The 24,049-nt window shown below is 46.8% G+C and overlaps 1 protein-coding gene across 1 annotated transcript; it reads left to right on the top strand.

Annotated features, from left to right (window-relative positions):
• Positions 1-931: 931 nt before the first annotated feature.
• LOC130022301 (uncharacterized protein C2orf78-like) lies at positions 932-17,441 on the top strand (the record flags this gene model as incomplete). Its single annotated transcript, XM_056113047.1, has 5 exons — positions 932-998; positions 4,029-4,805; positions 6,623-8,484; positions 9,515-9,540; positions 17,402-17,441. Coding segments are annotated over 5 exons (2,772 nt in total), but the record flags the coding sequence as incomplete, so codon positions are not given.
• Positions 17,442-24,049: the final 6,608 nt, after the last annotated feature.

Here is a 24,049-nt window from a genome sequence, read left to right as displayed (position 1 = left end):
CAAGGACAGTTAGAAAGTATATACACATGCCACAGGGACATGGAGAGCAGAGGCTAGTGTAGTTCACAGAAATCAGTAGGCATCCGTAAAACAAAGTTGTTTGAGAGGAGAGATAATGCAGTGGGCAGGGCACCTCTCTTGTACCCAGTCTACCGAGCTCCTCCAGGAGTGATTCCTGAGTGTGGAGCCATAAGCAAGCCCTGAGCATGGCTAGGTGAGGACCCAAAATCAAAATAAATAAATGAAAGATTTATTTATAAAGTTTTCCTGGCACAAGTTTTCAGCTGGCAGATCCTTTGTCATCTATTCTATCCTTGCCTACTCTTTTCTTTTGGGTGCATGTTTGCTAGCAGAACATCCTAAACTTAGGGTTTTTTGTTACGGGAAGACTGCTCATAATAATCCATCATTTCCTAACCCTAAAGTGAGTAATAATGTATATTACAAAGCATTAACATTATTATTAAACATTATACAAAATACACTACCAAGTAACTTAATGTTATTGGTTAATTAGGCAATATAAAGTATTTTGTAGTAACTCTTGATTTATTAATGAAATATGTAAGCTCATCAGTATAATAGGAGCATTTCCCTAACCTAAGAGTCTGAGGAAGGTGAAACTGTTATAACTGTCTTGTAAGATTCCATCTCTCTAGCCTGCTTAAGTCTGCCTCTCAGGCTATCCAATCCAGTCTTCTTCTTGGGTGTCTGACCTCCCTATTTGCTAGCCTCTACCTTTCAACTGCCTGCTTTATGACATCATTCTCCACCAAACCTACCAGCACCTGGTAGAATCTTGGGGTTTCCAAGCAGTTGTTCATAAACAAGCTTGGATCATAGCAAGTGACCGTCACTGACCAATGACCAATCACCAGTGATCAGTCATTGGTACTGGACACTTGTGGACTTCCGCTTCAGTGTTCAGACGTACTCTCCTATTGTCTCCTCTTCTCATTTACCTTTCCTTGATATTTCCTCTTTTCTGATCATGTCAGGTAAGGAATAATATTTTTCAAAGCTTTTCATGAGATTTCTTATCCCTAAACTTAGCAGTCAAGGAAAAGCAGCATGTAATAATAGAGGAAAGTTTTCAACTAGAATACGGTAAGCCTTATTTTAGCTTGACATTCACATTTGTTGGGTGATTTTAGACATTGACTTCCTTTCTCTCACATAGAGTGTTTTTCCTCATTGATTACATTATAGTTGATATATACTTACAAGCTCAAATGCATGTTTATATATGAGTGTTCACTCTCTGTGTTTCCTTTTCCTTTTAATAGTGATTTCAACATGATATCCATGAAAAAAAGTAAATCAGAGACAATATTTTGATAGAAACAGAAAATGTAGTTTTGGTACAAAATCTAACATATACCAGGATGTTTTATCTGTAGCGGTCTCTCCACTTGTATTTATAATTTAGTATTTTAAATGTAGTGCTATTCAAAAGTCATTATCATGTGTCTTTTGAGTTTTCTATCTAAACTCGATGATAAAAAAACTGGATTGTGGGGAAGGTGTGGAGTGCTGAGTAGTAGGGGGGCAAGTCCTCAAAGGTAAGGAGTTTAGAGTTATTTTCAACAAGCCTAGACAAACAGAAGCCAAGAAGTAGAAGATGAGATGAGGGAGAATAAAATAGGAAAGAAAGATTATGGATGGAAATTATCAAGGAAGGAGATACAGTTGAGATAGAATGTTAGAGAGAACAAAATCGTTCAAATCCAAACAGAACGAATAAAGTTAACTATACTGAGAGCAAGTCAAAGCAGTTGACTTTAATCAATTCTAGGACTAGAAAACATACTCTGTCTCGAGTAGAGTACCAGTAGAAAAAACAGCCTATCAGAAATCCATGGTTGTGGTTTCTTTTCTTATTGTCTCTAGAACACAGTTTGCACTTGGCGGTTTTGAAAGTAAACACGTTTTAGAAATGATACTTCCCATCAATAACTAATACTAGTTACCTAGGGGGATGGAAGATACATCATCTTCAATGTTTTTATAACTTTCTAGTTTGTCAGGTACATGTATGCTCTGCCTGTTAAAATAAAGAAGTGATAATCTTCTAACTTGAACCAGGAGAATTGATTCTTTTGTGTGGTAAGTAGGGTCCAGGTTAAGGCAACTTGTCAGCTTCACAAAGAGTTTTTTTCTGGGCTGGAGCAATAGGTTGGGCGTTTGCCTTGCGCATGGCCAACCCGGGTTTGATTGCCAGCATGAACACCACTCAGGGTGTTCAGGAGTAATTCCTGAGTGCATGAGTCAGGAGAAACTCCTGTGCAATGCCGGGTGTGACCAAAAAGGCAAAAAAAAAAGCACTTTCTTCCTAACATGACAGCATTTTGATAGCAGTCAACATCTGCTTTCAGATCCTAACGAAGAAATAGAAAAGTCAAGTCTCAGTTGTCTAAGTACACACTGATTTCAGTTTTGTGGAGTCTGAGTTTTCCTACATTAAAAATATTTCAATTGGATTTTGGTGATTGCTTCTGAAACTTTGGGAATGAAATTTTCCTGTCTGATAAAGATACTTGTCATCTAGGTTTTAAAAATAAATCTGAAATTTTTGTGACCATTTTTCAGATGGTCTTTTCTGCTTCTTGTGTGATTTACTGAAATGGTATGCTCTATTTAATACCTGTTGTTTGATGGCTAATACTCAGAGGTATGGAAGAGAATAATAATGCCATTTCCTTATAATTATTATATGGATTTCTGCTTTATACTCCTTTAAAACATATACTGGCTACCAAATGCAATAACATGTATTATATTTTCTGCTTGTTATGTAAGTTACTGGAAAATCTTCTGTTTTATGGACTGGTAAGCCATAAACACCTTCTATTCCCTTTTTTGGCTAGTAGTTTTTGCTAAAATAGAATACTATCTTCATATCGTATACATGACACAATTTCTTAATAAACTTATTGTACTGTTTACTTTGTTTGGTTTGGGGACGATATTCACTGTTGGCCAGGGCTTACTCTTGGGTCTGCTGTCAATCAGTTACTGTACTCTGCTGCTTGCCACATAGCCCAGATTTCATTAATATCTAAATACTTCTTTTTCAGTTCCGTGATACATATTTTTCATGACTTTTTCTTTATCTCTATACTTCCTCCCATGTAAATCACGTGAAATAGACAAATTTTATTTCTGTGTGCACATTATTCTTAATTAGAGTTGTACGTAAATCCTTTGCAGGAAAGCTACTTGAGACTCAGAATTTAAACAAGTCTTCCTTCCGAAAACACATCTTGAGAAAAACTAAAGTACTCATTTTTGAGGGGGGATCGGAAACCAGTGTACAGTTGCGAACCTTCAATTCATCAAGTAGTTTGAGTTATATGTGAGCCGTAGGTAATAGATAGGAACTGCACAAGCAAAATACAAAACCTGAAGATCACAATGGTAATAGTTGTAACGACCCCACATGCCTATATTAATGGAAAGCACCTTCTTCCTAGTTTCTGACATTGTAGTGATCAAGGCAGAGTCCTAGCAAGAAAGTCCACATGCTTAGGTTCCGTAACCTGGTAATACATAAGGGACAGCAAGATAGTACAGGAAGGGACAAGGCATTTGCCTTGTAGGCAGCCAATCCAGTTGGATCTCTGTCACTGCACCCAGTCTCCTGAGCACTACAAGGGGTCACTCCAGAGTACAGAGCCAGGAATAGCCCAAGATCACTGCCAGGTATTGGTCCAAATTCCACCCACCCCAATCCCAATAAAAATAATGGGAAAGCTTGAACAAGTCTCTAGGCCATATCTGGGCCTCGGGTTTCTTTCTTCTCCAATAACATGTTAGTCATTCTCTTAGGGCTTCCTAGTTTTAAAATGCTTCCGTTCTAGGAAATAGCATAAAGTTCAACAGGAGAGCAAGCTACGGGTAGACCTAGGACAGGGAGAAACTAGCTGTAAGCAACAAATCCACATGGGTGTGACCCAAAAAGAAAAAAAAAAGTTGTCAGAGATTATCAGTCTCACAGATTTTTTTCATCACCCTCTTGTTTCTTACAGAAAATATTCAAACTCCATCTGTATTGGGAACTGCACATTCTCTGCAGCTTCCCCTTCCCGTCGTCAACAATGCAGCTTCCCTAACAGGAAGTGTCTGCAACGACTCCAGCATATCTGCTCCAGCTGGTGGATCTGCTTGGCTCCTGCCCTCAGATCCTGGCATCTCTTTCCAACCACTCATGGGCAGTGCCGATCTTGACCAACATTCTAGCACCACAATGCTGTCTGGAGTATCTGGCCAGAGCCAGCTATCCACATTGCCTGCTTCCTACCCAAGTGTTTTGGAGTGGGATATTGCAGGAAGTACTGAAAAGAAGTCTTCCATGGGAGACTTTACTGTGACTATCCTTGACCAAGACACCAATGTCTCTTCCATGTCTATGGCAGCTCTCTATGAGAAAACCTTAGATACCAACCACATGGTGTCTCTGTACCCATCACTTTCTGCCAGTCTTGTTGAAAGGACACCATCTCAGGTTCCAAATCAGAGTTATAGCCCGTCGCTTCCCTACCAGGAAGGAAGCCAGGTGGTTTACTATCATCAGGGCACTCAGGGACCTCTCCTTTCTGGAGAAGCTGGTCCCTACCTGCAACCCAATGGCTCTGTGACATACAAAGGAGGTAGGGGCTCTGCCCTCCAAGCTTACAGCAATGCATCTCCAGAAATGGTTATGGCTCTAAAGGAGGTCCAGCCCCCAAAGAACCGACCACCAGCCTCCACCTCTGGAGTCTGCTACTCTGTGTCCGCTCCACCCAGCACGGAAGCGAGTTACCAAGGTGAGTAAACTGGAGAGAAGGGAAATCTGGCATTCAAAACTTGGGGTCAAATCTTACTTCCCCACTTGGGAAACTGTCAATAGACAGGTGGCATTTCTGTTAAATACACTGAGATTGTTAAATTTATGAAACCTGAAGTTAAATAAACTCAGTTTAAGTTTAAATCCCCCTCACTCAGGGCTGGAGCAATAGCACAGCGGGTAGGGCATTTGCTTTGCACGCGTCCGACCCGGGTTCGATTCCCAGCATCCCATATGGTCCCCCAAGCACCGCCAGGAGTAATTCCTGAGTGTAGAGCCAGAAGGAACCCCTGAGCATTGCTGGGTGTGATCCAAAAAGCAACAACAACAAAAAAAAAACTCCACTCACTCATTTTATAGCACCATATTTTCACACTCGACATCAGAGCTTCTAAAGCAGATTGGAAGGTATGATAGTGTAAAGACCACCTAGGTTTCCTAGAAGAAAACTTCAGTAGCATAACAAGGAATGCCACATTTTCATAGTTGATCAGTCCGCCAGTATGATCACAGTCACAATGAGCTCCATTAATTATTATTTAGTAAATAATTAATTATTAACTAAGTAAGTAAAGTAAAGGCCCTCCCGTTGATCATCAATTTGCTCGAGCGGGACCAGTAACGTCTCCATTGGAGACTTTGTTGTTCCTGTGTTCGGCACATCGAATATGCCACGGGGAGTTTGCCAGGCTCTGCCGTGCGGGCGAGATATTCTCGGTAGCTTGCTGGGCTCTCCGAGAAGGGCGGAGGAATCGAACTCGGGTCAGCCATGTTGGCTGCGTGCAAGGCAAATGCCCTACCGCTGTGCTATCGCTCCAGCCCAATTATTAACTAAATAATTTTTAAATTTTTGTTTTTGTGATTTCTGAAGACATTTCAGAACTCTTATTGTGATGATACCACATTAACTTCCCCTTACTTTATTAATGTACAAGATCCTGAATACACAATATACTCAGAATTTCTGTCCAAAGTTATCAAACATAGGGGCTGGCGTGATAGCACAGCGGGTAGGGCACTTCCTTACACGCGGCCGACCCGGGTTTGATTCCCAGCATCCCATATGGTTCCCTGGGAACCGCTATGGGTAATTCCTGAGTGCATGAGCCAGGAGGAACCCCTGTGCATTGCTGAGTGTGACCCAAAAACCAAAAAAAAGGAAAAAAAAACAAAGTTATCAAACCTAGAAGCTCTACTTGAGCACAGAATCCACGAGGAAGTGGTGCTTCATTCCTTCTTTGATTCCATGATATGAACTTCCGGGGTATTTTTTTTTCAGGAAAGTGAAGAAATTGACTATATCATACTAAGTTCTGCATAACATTTAATAGTTTACAAATCTCTTCGTAGAAAAAAAAAACTTTAGTTTGGGGGAGGCAGAATGTGGGTCACAGACCGCAGTGCTCAGGGCTTGCACCTCGCTGTGTGCTCAGGCTTCACTTACGAAGGTGCTTAGGGGCACGAATGTGATGCTGAGGATCAAACTAAGGTCAGCTGTGCACAGGGCAAGTGCTTTACCGACTGCGCTATTCCTCCGTTCCAAGTCTCTTATTTTTAAGTACAGTTTACACAGAAACTCTTTCAAATACAAAGAAAACAACGGCACCACATGACCAACAGGAAGAACTACAACAGTTACCTCCAGTCTTCTAGCTCAGGGCCCTGTCCATGGTCCTTAGAAGAGCCAGTAACAATGCCTTGCCCATTGCCGGAAGGTGCCCAATTGTGGCACCGCGAGTTGTGTGGAGGGAATATCTTGTTTACGGGGCACTGATTTCTTCCGTGGTTCCTTTGTAGTGATGAATTCCCTGGGAATGGAGACTTCCCTGGCATTGCAACCTTCCGATCAGACATTTTGTCTGACACCAACGTCAGAATTACCCATGGCTTGCAGTAGCTGGATTCAGATACTTGAGAGTAACCCACCACCAGAGCTTCCAAATGCTCGCATAATAGATTCAGCACAAAGTGACCTGGCACTAGCCCCAGATCCAACTCAGGAGCAAACACACAAGAATTGGGATGAGATGAACATTGGGCTTTCAAAGTCTCCAGATACCTACCAGTTCCCAATAGTAAACCAAGATCCTCCACTGTGCCCTCTAGAAATCCCTGAAATCCACGAGCTCCTGGCCTGCTTTGATCCTCTCAGCCAAGAGCAACAGCCTGGTACTGAAATTACTTGCCAGGAAAAGAATGGTCAGTGTTTGGAGGACACAGGAACACTTGAAATTGGAATTGAATCTGGGGGTATTTTTGAAGACATCATGACCTGGGTGGAAGATAAACAACTTCCCCAGCTCTTTGATTGCCTACAAGACCTAGATCAATGTGTAGATCTGCAGGGAATGAACACCACAGATACCATCACTCTGAATCAGGGGCAAGAAAACTCAGGTGGCACTAAGGGGACCTCCCACCCAACACGGAAGAACAAAAACAAGGCCTCTGAGCCTCTTGAGGGAGAACCCAAAGCCAAAATCCCTTCCAAAGACCCAGAACGCCTGCTAGGGGAAGCAGGGATTGTTTGTAATGCTGCAGTCAGTGACAGGTGCCCTGTGACCATGGCCAAACCGAACAGCAAACCTCAGAAAGCTGAGTCCAGCAAGATCAGCAAGACCAAGAGCCATGGGCAGGAGAAGACAAAAAAGGCCAGAGAAAACTCTAAGAAAGCTGATGACAGTAAGACCAGGAAGAAGGTGAAGGCAGAAGAGAAGCCCACCGTTGCCAGGATGAAACGCAAGTTAAGTCAACCGGAGCTTTGCCAAGAGGCCCTTAAAAAGCCCCGCAGCTGCCTAGGCATGCACATGCTGGAGTCTGTGCAAGAGTTTGATGCACTGGGGAAGAAGAGTGAGCCAAAGCCTGGATCCTCTTCCTCCCGGGTCCTGGGTAGTTCAACGAAGCCCAAAGACGTCCAGATCCCCTCAGCTGTCAAACCATGGCCAAGTGCTACACGGCATGGAAAAGGTCTGGAGAAAACTCAGGTCAAAGCTCAGAAACTAGGCAGCAGTGCTGAAGAATGCTCGGCTCCATCCTGGTCTGAGCTGCCACCTCCTGGGAAGGTCAAATTGATCCCTTTGCCTTTTCTTACCATGGAGAGGCCGGAACCTCGACGTGTTCGGCGGAGACCACAGTCTATGGCTTCACATCGTCCTGCTGCAACTGACCCTGCCAGGCCTGGCTTGACCAACTCAGCTCCGCCAACTGCCACCAATTCATCCCGGCCAGCGACTGCATCTTCGTCACATCCTGCCAGGCCAGCTCAGCCCATTTCGACCAACCCATCTCGACCAGCTTTGCTGAGCTCTACTAGCCGGCCTATTTCTCACCCTGCAACTTCTAGACCTGCTCCCTCCAAGACAAAGGCTAGCACTTCTCTCCAGCAGGGCCCTCCTCCTGTCTCTGGGACCCAGCGCCAGGCTCCACCCAAACGTCAGAGTCAGTTTCTACTCCAAGACTTCCGTTCCCAACCAATTCCATGGAGAAAGCCCAGTGTTCCCGAACCAGTCATGTCAAAGCCCATCACAAAAGAGCAGAGACCAGAGCGTGAGGCTCTGAAGAGGAAGGCTCAGCAGGAGCGTGAAAAAGCTGCCAAATGCACCTCTTTGGGGCAAGTGCAGATTTTTGTCCAGAGAGAAAAAGATATGGACATCTCTCAAGTCAATGGCTGATGCCACTTTAGGTACCAGATGGTTGCCTTAGACAAACACTTGAAATGCCATACACATTTATTTGATTCTGATAAATGTTTCATAAATAGATGCATATAAGTGAATAGATTAGTAATAAAGGTTCTGAATATTGAGAGGATTTCCACTGTGGTGGTTATTTGGAGGGGGTGAGGGTTGAAGGATACATGAGAAAGGAAAGGGGTTAGAGTGGGTACAAAAGGGGAAACAGACAAGAATCTAAGAAAGAGAAAGTTGGCTCAGGGTTTTAAAGCCCTTAAGAGGAGAAATTTTATGGACCCGATGAAGAATTGGAGGGGGGGACAGAGAAATAGTATATCTGATAGGGCACTTGCAGGAGGCTGACCCAAGATTCATCCCTGGAATCCTATGTGGTCCCACGTGTCTCACAAGATGTTATCCTTGAGCACAGAGCCAGGAGTAAGCCCTGAACACAGGCAAGTATTCCTCCATCGCCAGACTCCTCCAAAAAAGAAGGGGAGAAATGGCACAGCAAGGGGGTTTGGTTTAAAAAATATATATATACATATATATATATATATATATGGAATAGGCTGAAGGAGGAGGATTAATATAATAAGATAACCAGATGAAAAGTAAAAATAGTTTCAGAGAGGCTGTCTTTAGGTTTCACGACCACCGTTGTTAAATAAAGAGATTTGAGACATATCTCCAAAAGGTGTGGGTGGTCTATCCAGAAATGATCAGGCTGTGGGATGCTAACACATATCCTGGGGAAAGAACCTACAGATGAACAGTCAACGGCCCTCAGAGTGAGTCAGGGGTGACTGTAAATAGGGGCCAAGCTAAGAGAACAGTTGTAGCAAGAAGCCCGAATACCAGCTCTTGGAACATGGAAAGATCAATCGCCATGTACTCAGGCCCGTGGTTCAGCCACCCTAGATGCACCATTTCACTTCTTCTTCCCAACAATACTCAGAGCCAGTATTACCGGGGCACTTAGCCACCGCGGTTCAGCAATGAGGTCTCTATGACTAAGTTCTTCGGATTTGCAAACTCTGCAAGGTGGCCAATGTGTCTTTCAGACCACAGCATCCTGACATTACTGACTTGGGAGTTCAATATATATTAGCTTCAGGGGGCTCTCGGGGGTTTCCGCGGTGCCTGGTGCCTGCAGCCTGCTCCAAACATCGATGTTAACGGTAGCTCACACGAAAACCAACGCTATTAACTGGCGTTGGAGGCTGGGCCGTGGGAGAATCCGGACTGGGACATGCGCACTAGGTCACCACTCCCAGAGCGGTTGGAACCGGCTCTTCTTGAGGCTGGGAGGGCGGTGGTGGGAAGGGATGGTCCTAGGAGAGATATGGGGGGATGAATGAAAGGGAAGGAAATGGGGAAGGACTGGGACCAGGACAGCAGATGGGCATGATGGGAAAGTTGGTGGGTTACATGAAAATGCTTTTTAGTGAAAAACTGTATTCCATTCATCAAAGGAACAACAAAAGTAGGAAAATAAAATAAGTTAAAAATAACAGGTCAGGGACTGAAGCGATAGCACAGCGGGTAGGGCGTTTGCCTTGTACGCGGCCAACCCGGGTTCGATTCCCAGCGTCCCATATGGTCCCCCAAGCACCGCCAGGAGTAGTTCCTGAGTGCATGAGCCAGGAGTCACCCCTGTGCATTGCGGCGTGTGACCTCCCCCAAAAAAAATAATAACAGGTCACATACAAGGTCAGAGAGAGCTCAAAGAGCTGAAGTTCATTCTGGAGCTTCTGTTGGATCTTGGGCAGACAGCCTGGTTCTCCCAGCATCATGGGATGTGACCACAAAACAACCACCAAGTGTTAAACATGCAAAGACAAAAGAAACAAAAATCAAGCTGCAGAACATTGAGAGTGGTGACTCCTTTTTCTTTTGGGGGGTGGTGGGAGAGACTTTGAAGTGAAGTGTTTTAAATATTTCTTAAGGGGAAAATAGTAAGGACACCTTGGCCAGCACAGGGATTAGGGGCCCAGAGGGGAGTGTCTGCTGGCCCTCTCTTGCTGCAGTGAAAAGGCAAGGTGAACTACATTTACATAATTTAGAGTTTGAAAAAAAAAAGAAAAGATTTGTCACAGCCCAACAGTTATTCCCTATTTTCCAAGGTGCTTCTAGGCAATGAGGAAAGGAGAGAAAACTTGTACCCTTTTAAAATACACATCTCTTGGGGCTGGAGCAATAGCACAGCGGGTAGGGCGTTTGCCTTGCATACAGCTGACCCAGGTTCGATTCCTAGCATCCCATATGGTCCCCTGAGCACCGCCAGCGGTGATTCCTGAGTGCAGAGCCAGGAGTAACCCCTGTGCATCGCCAGGTGTGACCCAAAAAAGAAAAGAAAAACACATCTGCATAAATGATTTCTTATGGGATCCATCATTTAAGACAAATTTCAGTAGCATTTGCTATACTTGCTCATTTTGCAGCTATTACCATTATTTTATCCATGGGCTGGAGCGATAGCACAGCGGGTAGGGCGTTTGACTTGCAAGCAGCCAACATGGCCGACCCGAGTTCGATTCCTCCGCTCTTTGCGGAGAGCCCGGCAAGCTACCGAGAGTATCTCCTCCGCACGGCAAAGCCTGGCAAGCTACCCTCGACGTATTCGATATGCCAAACACAGTAACAATTGTCACAATGGAGATGCTACTGGACCTGCTCGAGCAAATCGATGAACAATGGGAGGACAGTGACAGCGACAGTGACCATTATTTTATCCATAACAGTTTCATCATTCCCAAAAACAGCCTCTTCACTACCTACTGACCTCTTCATTCTCTCTCTCCTCTGGTTCCTGGCAACACTCATCTTTTGTCTTTATGAATTTTTCTTTCTCTAAATCCTTCACATACATGGATCGTAAGATATGTGACCTTTTGGGAAGCCTTTTTTAAACCCTGATGCTTTCAAAGTTCATCTGTGCTACAGTATGTCATTACTTCCTTTGACTAATAGTCCGTTGTATGGATCTATCATATTGGAGAGGTTTCCACACTGTATAAATGCACAGAGCCCTGGAGGTCTCATAAATTGGCTAAAAGAAGTATAGATAGTGCTTGTACACATAGTACAGAGGGAAGAGTGCTTGCCTTCAACACAGTAGGCCTGCTTGGCTCCCTGGCACTCCATATGTCCCCTGAGCCCTGCCATAGTGACTCCTGAGCACAGAGCCAAGAGGAAGCTCTGAGCACCATCAGGTGTGGCTACAACACAGAAAAATAAAAGCATTAACACACACATAAGATAAGTCTTGTTCATGTATTTTTAGATGCTAACAACATCATGGTGTTGAATGGAGAATGCCATTCAAAGAAACCGTCAACCCTGCAAATATCCCTCTGTTTAGTAAAAACTTGATTGAATTGTTTTCCAAAAAGGCTGAACCAGTCAGCATTCCACCAGCAGAGAAAGAGAGTGCCCTTCGACCCACATTCATGCCAACACTAGTTGCTTTTGTTCTTTTGGATATGTGCCAGTTTGGTGGTGTGAGATGGTATATTTTTATTTTCATCTGCATCTTCCTGATGATTTTTGATGAAGAGCATTTTTTCAAGTGCCTTTTGGCCATTCAGATTTCTCCCTTGAGAAAGTTTCTGTTTATTTGATAGCCTCATTTTCTGATGGGATGGATGTTTTCTTACTGTAGAGTTCAACCAGTGCCTTGTATAGCCTTGATATTAACCCCTTATCAGACAGGTATTGGGTGAATATCCGTTCCCATTCTGTAAACTGTCTTTGTAGTCTGGTCACTGATTCTTTTGAGGCACAGAAGATTCTTAGTTTAAGACAGTCCCATGAGTTGTATCTCTGTGTCCACTTGCTTGCTCAGTGGCATGTCACCTTTGAAGATACCTTTAGTTTATGTGCCGTGGAGGATTCTGCTGACCTTCTCTTCAATGTACCTTATGGATTCAGAACTGATGCTGAGGTCTTTAATCCATTTTGATCTGACTTTTGTGCGTGGTCTTAGGTAGAGGTCTGAGCCCATTTTTTTGCATGTAACTGTCCAGTTTTGCCAGTTTCCAAGCCGTGGGGCAGACCTCCTGGTACTTATCTCAACTATTCTTGGGTGTTAGTCTCCCATTCTGTTCTTTTATATTCCCCAGATGAGTGCAGTCTTTCTATGTCTGTCCCTCTCTTTCTGGCTCATTTCACGTAGCATGATACTTTCTCTGTTGACCTACTTGTATGTAAATTTCATGACTCCATCCTTTCTACCAGCTGCAGTGTATTCCATTGCATACGGAATACGGATAGAGTATTCTTGGTGAGGCATTCGTGTCCTTGAGTTTTTTCACTATATCCCACCATTGTCTTTGGGCTAGGACGGTTTCCTTTGATAATCTGCTGCAAAACTAAGGGACGCTCCTTTGTATGTGATTTCCTTCTTTGACCTTTCTGCTTGCAGTATTATGTTTCTATCTGTGGTATCTCTCATTCTGAATACGATATGTCTTGGAGTCTCTTTATTAGGGTCTCTTTTAGCTCCTTGGCTCTGGATGTCTGCATTCTCCAGCTTTGGGAAATTCTCAGCAAGGATGTCCTTAACTCTTGCTACTTCATTGGGGTTGCCTCCCATTCTCCTGAATCTTCGATGATTCTTACGTTATTCCTCGAAAGTTCATCCCTAGGTCTCTGATTCACACGAGCTATTTTGGGGCCCTTTCTTATATATGTTGTTGCCTGTATGGTTTATGCAGCTCATCTTGAAGCTCACTGATTCGGTCTTCGGCTGGTGTCATTTTACTGTTGAGCACACGCACTCTGTTTTTAATTTCATCTACTGAATCTTTTATTAGTGACACATGTTTGTTGCTTTCTTATTTCTGCTTTCATTTCTTCCTGACTTTATTGGCTGTCCATTCCACTGTTTCTTTCATGTCCTCCTTTTAATTTACTGGCTGCCTGTTCCATCGTTTCTTTGAGTTCAATAAACATCCTCAACATTTCATCTCTAAATTCCTTATTGGAGAGATTGTATTTGTTGGTATTCCCTCTTGAGGCTTCTGAGCTCTTTTCTCCACCCACTCCTCGTGGCGGGGATTTGCGCCTTTTCTTCATGCTCCTTAGGAACTTACGAGGTGGGACCCTCCAGTTCACTATCCATGTTCCCCTCTTGCTGTGAGAAAGGGTTCTTGATGAGCTCTTCGATGGTGGTCACCTTTTCCCCCGTCTAGAATACTAGCTTCCTCTTTGGTGCTGCTCCTTTGTGACTTCTGTGAGTCCTCTAGTGCAGTTTCAGATATGTGTTCTTTAATGTTAGACTTGTTCAGTTTCTTGTGTTCACATTTATTTTGGTGAGATCGGAATAGGCTAGTGGACGATTGGCATAATGTATTTGTGACAGCCAGGCTGCCCTCCTCAAAATTAGGTCATGGAGATTGAGATGTGAGTCCAAAGTGTTGAAAAAGAGGAAAATTACAGCAGCCGCATGAGGCACTGCTGCCTTGGAGGCCATGCCCACCGCCGCTGCTCTACTTTCGGGGGAGTAGGCCCCAATGGTGCCTGATCAGGAATAAAGTCCCACTTCTGATGCAGTCCTAAAACTTAACGAGGAACGCCTCTGTCCTGAGTGCTTGGTGGGGGAGGGCATGGCCAACGGTAAGAAGTTTTGCAGTTCCCTGAGCTGGATTTCTGGCACACTGCCCTGGAGTGCACGCCCACCAACCACTTGCCTTCTATTTTATTTATGTATTTATTTATTTATTTATTTATCTTGCTTTTTGGGTCACACCCAGCAATGCACAGGGGTCACTCCTGGCTCCGCACTCAGGAATTACCCCTGGCGGTGCTCAGGGGACCATATGGGATGCCGGGAATCGAACCCGGGTCGGCCGCGTGCAAGGCAAACGCCCTACCCACTGTGCTATCGCTCCAGCCCCTTGCCTTCTATTTTAAACCCCATCAAATGTGGTGTGTTACCCTTGCTCTGTCAGTGGTGTAAAGTAGAAGAGGTCCAGGAAGAGATTCATTCATGGGTGAGGCTTATCTGAGCATGTGGACAGTGGCTGTGAGAATAAAGGTAATTGAGTTATGGACAATACAGCTAAAAATCCGATAGAAAACTTCCAAAATCTGATCTATTTCTTTATTTCCGTTTGGGGGCCACACCTGGTTGTGCTCAGGGATTGTTCCTGGCTCTGCACTCAGGAATCATTCCTGGAGGAGTCACTACAATAAAAACTCAAAATAGTTTGCAAATTAATGTGGAGCAGGGAACCACACTGGTCATTAAATTAAAATGTCCCGGTTCAAGATGTTGCTACTTGCCCAATAGCTACACACTTTCCATTAACAAGTTCTGTGTTTCTTTAAGAGTGAAACAGAAAAAGATTTTTACGTTTTATATGTACTGGTTTCAAATATTTGTTACTGGAGCAATATATTGTTTTATAGGCAATATAAAACAATATATTGTTTTATATGTTATCGATGTGCTGTTTTGTTTAAGTTCTCTGTGATTGCTGGAACAAATCACTTGTTAGCTTAACCATCAGAAGAAAAAAGTCCGCACTCCTGGAAGCCAGAAATTTCATATACAGATCACTGGGGAAAAGATGTCAGCTGGGATGCATGCCTTCTTTAGAAGATCTTTAGCCTGTATTTTTTGTTAACTTCTGATAACTTCCACAAGGCTTGTCTGGTAGTTAATACACTAACGTCTTGGCCTCGAGGGTCACATGACCTTCTCCTCTATCTTCATCATCTTCTTCCTCCATTGTGTCAGAACAAGTGTTATTCCATTGACTCACCTGATAATTCACCAGATCTCTCCATTGCCAGCATCACCGGGTGTGACCCAAAAAAGCAAAAAAAAAAAAAAAAAAAAAAAAAGAAGAAGAAGAAGAAGAAGAAGAAAAGAAAAAGAAAAAATCAACGACTGAAATTGGGAATTTTTCTTCCCTTAATTTTTTTTCTTTTGGGCTTTTTGGGTCACACCCAGCGATGCTCAGGGGTTCCTCCTGACTGCACTCAGGAATCACTCTTGGCAGTGCTCGGGGGATCCTATGGGATGCTGGGAATTGAACCCAGGTCAGCTGCGTGCATGGTAACCGTCCTACCTGCTGTACTATCTTTCCGGCCCTCAAAAGTAGGACATTTTTTTCGCAGCTGCGTTGAACGTGAAGCCTGAACTCTCTGCTGACCTTCCTTGCAGGCTTCAAGGATCTCATGCAATTGCACACACAACACATCTTGCCCAGGAAGCGGCCGCATCCCGCCAGGTCCTCAGTCTGGTCTCCGCCGTCTCTGGCGCCACCTGCTGCCCACTCCCTGCATCCCGCAGACTCCGTGTCCGCAGAGAAGCCTGAGGCGAGCCAGGATTCCTCCGGCCTGGGCTGGCCGGCAAGTTCTTCCAAAGCAAATCGCCCGGGCTCCTCCTTCGCGAGCCAAAGTGTCCTTCCCAAACCGACAGGGAGGGTCCTCAGCTCGAGAGCAGGAAAGGTGGAGGTGTGCCCTCCACTTAGGGGTGCTGTTAATCCATAAGGTGTGAGGACACTTTCCGTTAGAAAAAAAGCTATTTATAGGGGCCCAGTGATAGAACTGCGAAGAGGGTGTTTTGCCTTGCATGTGGCCGACCCGGGTTTTGTCCCCGGCATCTCATAGCATCCCGCGAGCACCGCCAGGATTAATTCTTGAGTACAGAACCAGGAGTAAGCCCTGAGCATCACCAGGTGTGACTCAGAAAAGCAAAAAAAAAAAAAAAAAAAAAAAGCTATTGATAGGGGCCAAGGCAATAGCACAGCGAGGAGGGCATTTGCCTTGGATGCGGCCAACCCAGGTCCAATCCCCAGTACCCTAGAGGGTCTTGTCCGAGCACCACCAGGAGTGATCCCTGAGTGCAGAGCCAGGAGTCAGCCCAGAGCACTGCCGGGAGAGAGGGGGGCTGGAGCAATAGCACAGCAGGTAGGGCATTTACCTTTCACGTGGCAGACCCGGGTTTGATTCCCAGCATCCTATATGGTCCCCTGAGCACCGCCAGGGGTAATTCCTGAGTGCAGAGCCAGGAGTAACCCCTGTGCTTCGCCAGGTGTGACTCAAAAAGCAAAATAAATAAATAAAAAGAGAGAGATCTCATGATTCAATCCTGGGGACAGACACAGCCAGCAGAAATGCCCCACTTGGGGGTCCCCTCCTTCCTTCTACCCCTCCCGCCCTCTTCCGTCCTCCCCTGGCCCTCGGATAAAGCTCTCCAGATGCTCTATCCCACCTCCAACCCATTCAACTCCGCCCCACCCCGAAGCCCCACCCCACACGGCAGGGAGGTGTGGCTTAGGAAGAACACCAAATGCATCTTTTTGTTTTGCTTGGTTGGAGAGACATACCTGGGGGTGCTCAGGGCTGACTCCTGGCTCTGTGCTCAGGGATCACTCCAAGGGTGTTTGGGAGACTCTATGAGATTCCAGGAATCAAGCCCGGATCACCTGCCTGCAAGGAAATCACCCTCCTGGTGTACTATCTCTCCGGCACCCTAAATGCATCTTTTTTGGGGGGGGTGTTCACACCCAGCGATGCTCAGGGGTTACTCCTGGCTCTGCACTCAGGAATTACTCCTGGCGGTGCTCAGGGAACCCTACGGGATTCCAAGGATCAGCAAAGCATACTCCCTTCCCAAGGGGGGAACTCTCCCTCCCCCCCTCCCCCCAATGCGTCTTACAGGGAGAATTTCCCCTGCCGCCACCACTTAAGGGGCGTATCTGCGGCAAGATCAGCAGAGACGGGAGGACGGGAGGACGCGCCTCCAGGCGGAGCAGAGGCGATTATACAGCCACGGCTGGGTGACTTTTGTTTAGCTGGCGGAGGAGACAGTTAATGACACTCGTTCATCACAGTGGCAGAGGGCGGGGTCTGCGCTCGGGTGCGCACGCGGCCTTTTTCCCACGGCTAGAAATGCGGAGTTGTACGGAGACCCCCGGGGCCAGCGCTAATCGAATTTTCACTGGAGAAGATCAAATCTCGAACAACTCGCGCCTGCCTGGTACCGGGGATCGGGCTGGTGTACGACAGTTTTTTTACTTTTTCCCCAATCATACGCGTTCTGCCTCCCTGGGATGTTTGCTGTGTCCAAGAAGGTGTGGAGACCGCGGCGTGGGGGGGGGGGGGGGAGGGGAGGGGCTGAGTTCAGCCCCCACTCCCCTAACCTGGACTTTGCAGGAAGAGCTCTTCCCCCTCCCCCGATGACGCCTCCATCCAAAAGACAATTTTGCTTTCCTGGGGAGACACCCCAGGAGGTGAAAATGCCTCACATTTCCACAGCAGTGCCCAAGAGATGAGACAGCACATAAGGCACTTGCCTTGCACGTAGCTGACCCTGGTTTGATCTCTGGCACCCTTTGTGGTCTGCCAAGCCTCTCCAGGAGTGATCCCTAAAGTAGTTCCTAAAGGGAAGGGACCCCCTTTTTTTGGCTTTGTGGGTCACACCCGGCAGTGCTCAGGGGTTCCTTCTTGCTCTGCACTCAGGAATTACTCCTGGCAGTGCTCGGGGGACCCTATGGGATGCCGGGGATTGAACCCCGGTGGGCCATGTGCAAGGTAAACGCCCTTCCCACTGGACTATCATCACTCTGGTCCCGGGAAGGGGCTATTAAGGCCAGGGGCCAGGCCAGATGAGGAGAAGGCAAAGGGTTCCTGTCCTCTTAGGACCCAATTGGCCAAAATGTCATCAGAGCCAGCTGGCAGGAGCAGGTTTGCTACGTCCTTGAATTGAAACCCAGAGTGCAGAAAAAATGGGGGCAGGGGCGTAGAGAGAGAGTTACTTAATAACTAACACGCACCCTGTTCACACAGTCAGGCCCTCATTTTGGCAGCAGGCAGTGGAAAACAATGAGAATGTGTTCTGACTCTGAACCTAAAGCAAAGTTCCCGGGAAGAGCTGTCCGAGGGTTATTGAACTTAGTTGTTTCAATGACTGCCACTGAGGACCAAGGTTCAGTCCATCATCTTTTAGAATGCGGCTTGAGCTCTAGCTGATATCCCTCCTAGTGACAAGGAGGCTGCCACAACTCCAAGCATCGCGCAAGCATCCCAAACACAGGATAAGAACAAGAACTCTGCAAAAGGGAAGGAGGAAACCTCTCAGCAGTCACTAACTGATTTCCTTGTATATCTCATTGGCCAGAACAAGGCTCAAGGGGACACACAGAACCAAACACTGACAAAGAAGAGGTTGTTGGGGGGGGAGGGGGGAGAGCTGGAGTAATAGTACAGCGGAGAGGGTGTTCGCCTTGCACGCAGCCAACCTGGGTTCAATCTTCGGCATCCCATAGGGTCCCCTTAGCATCACCAGGAGCAATTTCTGAATGCAGAGCCAGGAGTTACCCCTGAGCATTGCCGGGTGTGACCAAAAAAGCAAAAATAAAAGAGAGGGAGAGAGGGATGGGAAAGAGAGAAAGAAAGAAAAAAGAAAGAAAGAAAGAAAGAAAGAAAGAAAGAGGAAAGAAAGGAAAAGAAAATTGAAACCAGAAATATTGACTTAAGGTAATCAAACTATATTCCAGGTTGACCGTGGGGAAGTGTCAAATAAACTAAGACTTAAACCACAGGTGTTCGGTTAAATATCTACCAATGCTCTGAAAAATATGTAGATACACTGATACATTTACAAATGATAATAAATCAGATCTTAGTCTATTTATTTGGTTTGGGGCCACACCCAGTAGTGCTCAGGAATCACTCCTGGCCGTGCTCGGGTAACCCTTTGCGGTGCTGGGGACTGAGCCTGGGTCAGCCACATGCAAGGCAAACGCCCTCCCTACTGTCCTATCACTCTGACCCCCAGAGTCTATGTTTATATGAGCAAACTGATTCTCCAGCCGCTTCGCTGATTTTCACTAAAATCTTTCATTCCCTGCAGCTAAGGTTGCTACCAATCCACAAGTTTCATTGTGACATGACAGTGAGGCTGAGGCAGAAAGAAAAGAGTAAAGTCGGGTCCAGGAGACAGTACAACACTTAGAGCATGTGCCCAGCCGGGGTTCAATCCCTGGCACCACCTGGTCCCCCAAGTATTGCCTGATGCAGACTGGGGTGGCCCCAACTAGCAAGAGTGACCTGCATATTCCCGTTATTACAAGCCCTGAGCAGCACTGGGGCCAACTGGGCTACAAGAATCACGGGGTAACTAACACCCAAGAATGGCCGAGATTAGTACCAGGAGGTTTGCTCCGTGGCTTGGAGGTCAGCCACACGTGCTAAGGGAAAAGGGAGCTCAGATAGAGAAGGGAGCACCAAATAAAGAGTGTTGGGAGGATCCTCCCAGGGTGGGAGAGGCGTGCTGAAAGTAGACTCTAGACCAAACATGATTGCCATTCAATGCCTCCTTTGCAAACCACAACACCCAAAAGGATAGAGAGCACAAAAGGGAATGCCCTGCCACAGAGGCAGGGTGGGATGGGGGGTTGGGGGGTGGGAGGGATACTGGGACCTGCGGTGATGGAAAATGGGCACTGGTGGAGGGATGGGTATTTGATCATTGTATAATTGGAACCCAAGCACAAAATTTGTAAGTCTACAACTGTATCTCATGGTGTCTCACTAATAAAAATTTAAGGCCCTCCCGTTGATCATCGATTTGCTCGAGCGGGCCCAGTAACGTCTCCATTGGAGACTTTGTTGTTACTGTGTTTGACATATCGAATACATCACGGGGAGCTTGCCAGGCTCTGCCGTGCGGAATAATAATTTAAAAAATTAAAATTTAAAAATTTTAAAAATTTTAATAAAAATTTAATATAAAAGGTAACAGAAAAAAATCACAGGATAGGGTCTGGAGCCATAGCACAGCAGGTAGGGCGTTTGCCTTGCACATGGCCAACCCGGGTTCGATTCCCAGTATCCCATATGGTCCCCCAAGCACTGCCAGGAGTAATTCCTGAGTGCAGAGCCAGGAGTAACCCCTGTGCAAGGCCGGGTGTGACCCAAAAAGCAAAACACAAAAAAACAAAAAAGAGGAAGGGGGAGAGGGGGAGATGAACACACCTAGCAATGGCCAAGAGCTTACTTGCATCTGTGCTTCGACATTACTCCAGGCGGTGTTCCGGGCGCCCTATGGGATGCTGGGAATCAAACCCTGATTGGCCGCGTGCAAGGCAAGCGCCCTCCCCCGCTGAACTATCACTCTGGCCCCCAAGAATGCCCTACTCTACCACAAGAAAACTTGGGACTTGGGATCTATTCAGCGAGGAACTTTTCCGCTGAGGACTGTGCCTCCCTGCCCCGCCCCCACCCTCTCATCTTCCTTGACTTCAGAACTACTTAACTCCCCACCCCCACCCCCCTTGGTTCAAAGTCCACATTCAAATGCAAGGGATTTTGCAACCTTTGTCCAGGCTAGCCCAACAAGAACATTCCCAAGCAGTTTCCTTAACAACCTGGCTGGCAAATACAGTTTTCACATCCCGTGGAGATGTTTTCTGAAAGGCATTTGTGTTCAATCTCAGTGGGATACAAGGGACCCCGGGGTGGTTGGGTTGTTTTTTTGGGTTTTTTTTTTTTTGGTGGGGGAGATGCACCCAGTGATGTTCAGGGGTACTCCTCTGCATTCAGGGATCACTCCTGGCGGTGCTGGGCGACCCTGTGGGATGCCGGGGATCAAATCCGGGTCTGCTACGTGCAAGGCAAATGCCCTCCCTGCTGGACTATCGCTCCAGCCCCAAGAACTCTTTATTTTATTTTATTTTATTTTTTGCTTTTTTGGGTCACACCCGGCGATGCATAGGGATTACTCCTGGCTCTGCACTCAGGAATTACCCTGGTGGTGCTCAGGGGACCGGATGCTGAAAATCGAACCGGGGTCGGCCGCGTGCAAGGCAAACGCCCTGCCCGCTGTGCTATTGCTCCAGCCCCCGCCCTATGAACTCTTGAGTTTTTAAGTCTTCTTCCTGTGTCATCTCCACTGCTTTGGCACACTCAGCTGTGGTGCCCCTGCCAATCCAGGATGGAAATCTGACTCCAATGCATGTATGACTAGAAAAAAAAATAAATAATCAAGGGTTTGTGGATGGATTTAGTGGTTCCCAGAAGGGGAAGGAACCGGAGGCAGGTCAAGCTTAGTGATTTGCAGAGCAGGTCAGTCACCAGATCTCGTATCTTTCAGCTCGTTTTCACCCCTTCTGGCTCCTGGGCCAGGTTTGGAGACCCTCAGCGGGGCTGGAGCGGGCAGGGTGAGGTCTCGCCCCCAGGATCTGACCCGGCTTGGGCTACTCAGAATTCATGCAGGCATGAGACCATGAAACTGAGCATTGGACTGAGCACTGGAGCAGGATGAAGTGAAGGGGGGGGGGGGGGGGTGGAGGCACTTCCACAGAAGAGCTTGACGTGCAAAAAAGAAAAAGAAAAAAGAAACCCAAGAAAAATAGGGGGCATCGTGATGGTACACAGTGAGGGAGCTTGCCTTGCATGCAACCTAACTGGGTTCAATCTCCGTCATCCCACTGGGTCCCCGAGCACTGTCAGCAGTGATCCCAGAGCCAGGAGTCAACCCTGAGACTGCCGGGTGAGACCTGAAAGCAAAAAGAAAGAAAAAAAAGAAGAACTTATGATGCTAAGAAGTAGGGAAAGAAGAAAGGGAAGGAGGGGAGAGAAGGGAGAGAAGGAGGAAGAAAGAAAGAAAGAAAGAAAGAAAGAAAGAAAGAAAGGAAGAGAAAGAAGGGAAGAAAGAAAAAGGAAAGTGAAAGAGGAAGAAAGGAAGGAGAGAGGAAAGAAACGAAGGGAGGAGAGAAAAGAAGAAGAAAAAGAAGAAAGGATGAAAGGAAGGAAGGAGAAAGAGGAAATAAACAGGGAGAAAAGAAAAAGGAAAAAAAGGAGGGAAGGAAGAGAGGGAGGGAGGGAGGGAGGGAAAATATCAGAACTGGAGTGACAGTACAGTGGGGAGTGCGCTTGCCTTGCAGTGACCCCAGTCGGACCCCTCAAATCCTACATGATTCCCAGAGCGCGCCCCCCACCCCGGAGTCATTCTTGAGCACAGAGCCCTGAGCACGCCTGGTGTGTGTGACTCGCCCCCCCAAAAAAAGAAGCCCAGGACAGATTTACACACACACACACACACACACACACACACACACACACATATACACACCCCACATGACATTCCCAGTCTCTGTATCGGTGCCTTATAAAGTGTCACTTGGCAGCATTGCCGGTTCAGAGCGTCTCTCTCAACCTGCCTCCTCTTGGGACTCGGTTTGGCCAATGGGAGGCGCAGAAACGAAGGCGTGTGAAGCCCCAGGCGCCGGTTGGCCCGCAGCTCTCCTGACCGCCCCGCCCCAACCCCCAGAGGCGGGAGCCGGGTCAGGCCCCCTCCCCTCAGGGAACCTGCGACACAGCCCGGGCAGAATGCTCTCTGCCTCTTCTGTGTGACAGCCCACACACAGCTGGCCACAGAGTGGCCAGCCAACCCGTGGACAGTTGGGGGAACACCAAAAAAGTGTTCAAGTGTTGCAAATTCCTGCGGTTTTGCGTCTGCTCTGAAGTTTAGGGTGGCCAGGGAGAAAGTGATACAGTAGCTACTGCAGATACAAAGTATCTCTGACCACCCCCCTAGCTAGCTTGCCCGGTGGCAGACCCGGTTTCCATCCCCATAGAATCCCCTGAGCAGCGAGGAGCAATTTCCCAGTGCTGAGCCAGGAAGCGCTGAGCCAAAAATAAAGTATCTCTAACACTCCCATTTTGCACCAGAAAACACATTTTTTTTTCTGCTTTTTGGGTCACACCCAGCCATACACAGGAGTTACTCCTGGCTCATGCACTCAGGAGTTACTCCTGGCAGTGCTCAGGGAGACCATATGGGACGCTGGGAATCAAACCCGGGTGGGCCGCGTGCAAGGTAAACCCCCTACCCGTTGTGTATTGCTCCAGCCCCAGAAAAACACATTTTTGCACTTATTGTAATTACTTGTTTGCTTTGCTCTCTTCTTGCTAATAAGCTTCTTAAAGATTCTTTTTTTTAAATTAAACTGGATCATGTCGAATGCTGGGCAAAGAATTGGGTTGAGTCAGGGACAGCAAAAAGAATTGGGGAGGGGCAGCAAGCGATAATACAGCAAGGAGGGTGTTGGTCTTGCACATGGCCAACCTGGGTTCGATCCCCAGCAACCCATAGGGTCCCCTAAGCACCGCCAGGAGTAATTCCTGAGTGCAGAGCCAGGAGAAACCCCTGAGCATCACTGGGTGTGATCCAAACCCCCCTACCAGCAGACCCCCCCAAAAAAATCAGGGTCCAGAGCGATCCATCCATCCAATCACCCACCCAGCCAGCCAGTAAGGCACTTGTTTTTCATGCTGCCATCCCGGGTTCAATCCCCAGATCCCCTTAGGGTCCTCGGCACTTCATAGGGTCCCCCGATGAGGGGGCGCACATTCAGTGATATTCAGGGCTGACTTCTGGTGCTGTGTTCAGCGGTCACTCCTGGAGATCCTCAGACCCTATGGGATGCCAAGGATCGAATCCAGGTTGTTGTGCAAGGCAAATGCCCTTCCGACTGTCCTGTGGTTCCAACCCCTGTTCTGACTCTTGAATTTTCCATAGCACAGTGGTAGG

The sequence above is a fragment of the Sorex fumeus genome, unplaced genomic scaffold (assembly GCF_029834395.1).
Source record: "Sorex fumeus unplaced genomic scaffold, SorFum_2.1 ptg000019l, whole genome shotgun sequence".
NCBI lineage: Eukaryota > Metazoa > Chordata > Mammalia > Eulipotyphla > Soricidae > Sorex > Sorex fumeus.
Note: the sequence above shows the minus strand (reverse complement) of the source record. Positions and strands in the feature narration are given on the sequence as shown.